This window comes from Triticum aestivum, chromosome 5B (assembly GCF_018294505.1).
Source record: "Triticum aestivum cultivar Chinese Spring chromosome 5B, IWGSC CS RefSeq v2.1, whole genome shotgun sequence".
NCBI lineage: Eukaryota > Viridiplantae > Streptophyta > Magnoliopsida > Poales > Poaceae > Triticum > Triticum aestivum.
Genome location: NC_057807.1, coordinates 137680930 through 137681985, shown reverse-complemented (window position 1 = coordinate 137681985; position 1056 = coordinate 137680930). Strand labels below are relative to the sequence as shown.

Sequence of the window (1056 nt, the reverse complement as noted above, 5' to 3'; positions counted from 1 at the left end):
CCAGATAAGAATCCACCTAGAAGCTCCCTGGAGAGGCCTAGATGAGATGATCCCCGGAGGGAGGTGGCCTGACCCAAACCCACCTGTATGTGACGAGGGCGGGGAGCGTGCGAGGCTTGGCGAGGAGCGCGGGCAGGTCCCGGCGCGGGGCGAACCCGGCTAGGCGGTCGAGGCGGAGTTCAGCCAGGTCGGCGCCGAGAGCGGCTGCGGCAGCCACCTCCGCCGCCATCTCCCGCGGCGCGCGCGCCGTGGCGGGTACGCAGAGCAGCGTCCGCGCGCGCGCCACCGCCGCCGCCGGCGGGACCACGGCCGACACCGACATCGCCGCCGCCATGGCCGTCGTCGTCAGGGGATGGGCCGCGCGGCGTGGCGGTGGTTGGTGAGAAGGGGAGCGCGCGCTTCAGCTCGCGGATGGATGCCTCGTTCTTGGAACTGGCGGCTGGTGGAAGCGGGGGTCTCGCTCCTGTTTCTTCAGTGGGCCGGGCGGTTGGTGGAACGGAACCTTGTCTGACTGACGTGGCGCGCCCGCGTTGGAGCAGGGCCATCGGCAAGCCTTTTTTCTTTCTCTCTTCATGATAGAATGAGCTCATGGCAACTCATCATCAAAACTTCACCACTCAATTTTTTTATTTTTTTTGAGGATCTTCACCACCCAAATTTTAACAAGTTAGGCATGATAGTTTCTTCTCACATCAAAAACTGTTCCCATCTCCCTCTTGGTCCGCTAGCGCATGCGGCTCCGGAGGAGAAACCCTAGCCGCCCCGAGCGCCCCTTCTCTCCTGGATTCCCTGGCCGGCGGTGGTGGTGGCGGCGCCCGGCCGTCAAAGGTAGAGGGAGAGGGTTGCGCGCCCCGGCGGGCCTCCTTCACGCGGGGGAGCCTCGTCAAGTAGGTGGCATGGTGGTTGTCTCTGGTGTGGCCGCGCACGGAGTGAAGCGCTGGGAGAGGCGGAGCATGGTTGTGAGGTGAGGGTGGCAGTCTTCTCAGAGAGCCGGCATGGGAGGCAGAGGTCGCGGTGCAGCGGGGCCTTGGTTGAAGCAGATCTCAACCAGGTGTT

General features: G+C 64.5%; 1 protein-coding gene across 6 annotated transcripts in view; it reads right to left on the bottom strand.

Moving 5' to 3' along the window:
* The window catches only part of LOC123110831 (bifunctional 3-dehydroquinate dehydratase/shikimate dehydrogenase, chloroplastic), a 4524-nt gene extending 4073 nt beyond the window's left edge, over positions 1-451 (bottom strand). For all 6 annotated transcript variants that reach the window (XR_006453719.1, XR_006453720.1, XR_006453718.1 and 3 more), the window contains exon 1: positions 84-451. Coding sequence is in view for 3 of the 6 variants with exons in the window: in XM_044531451.1 (XP_044387386.1) it covers positions 84-334 (251 nt within the window). In the remaining 3 variants the exon portion in view is untranslated. The remainder of the gene's footprint in view (positions 1-83) is intronic.
* Positions 452-1056: the final 605 nt, after the last annotated feature.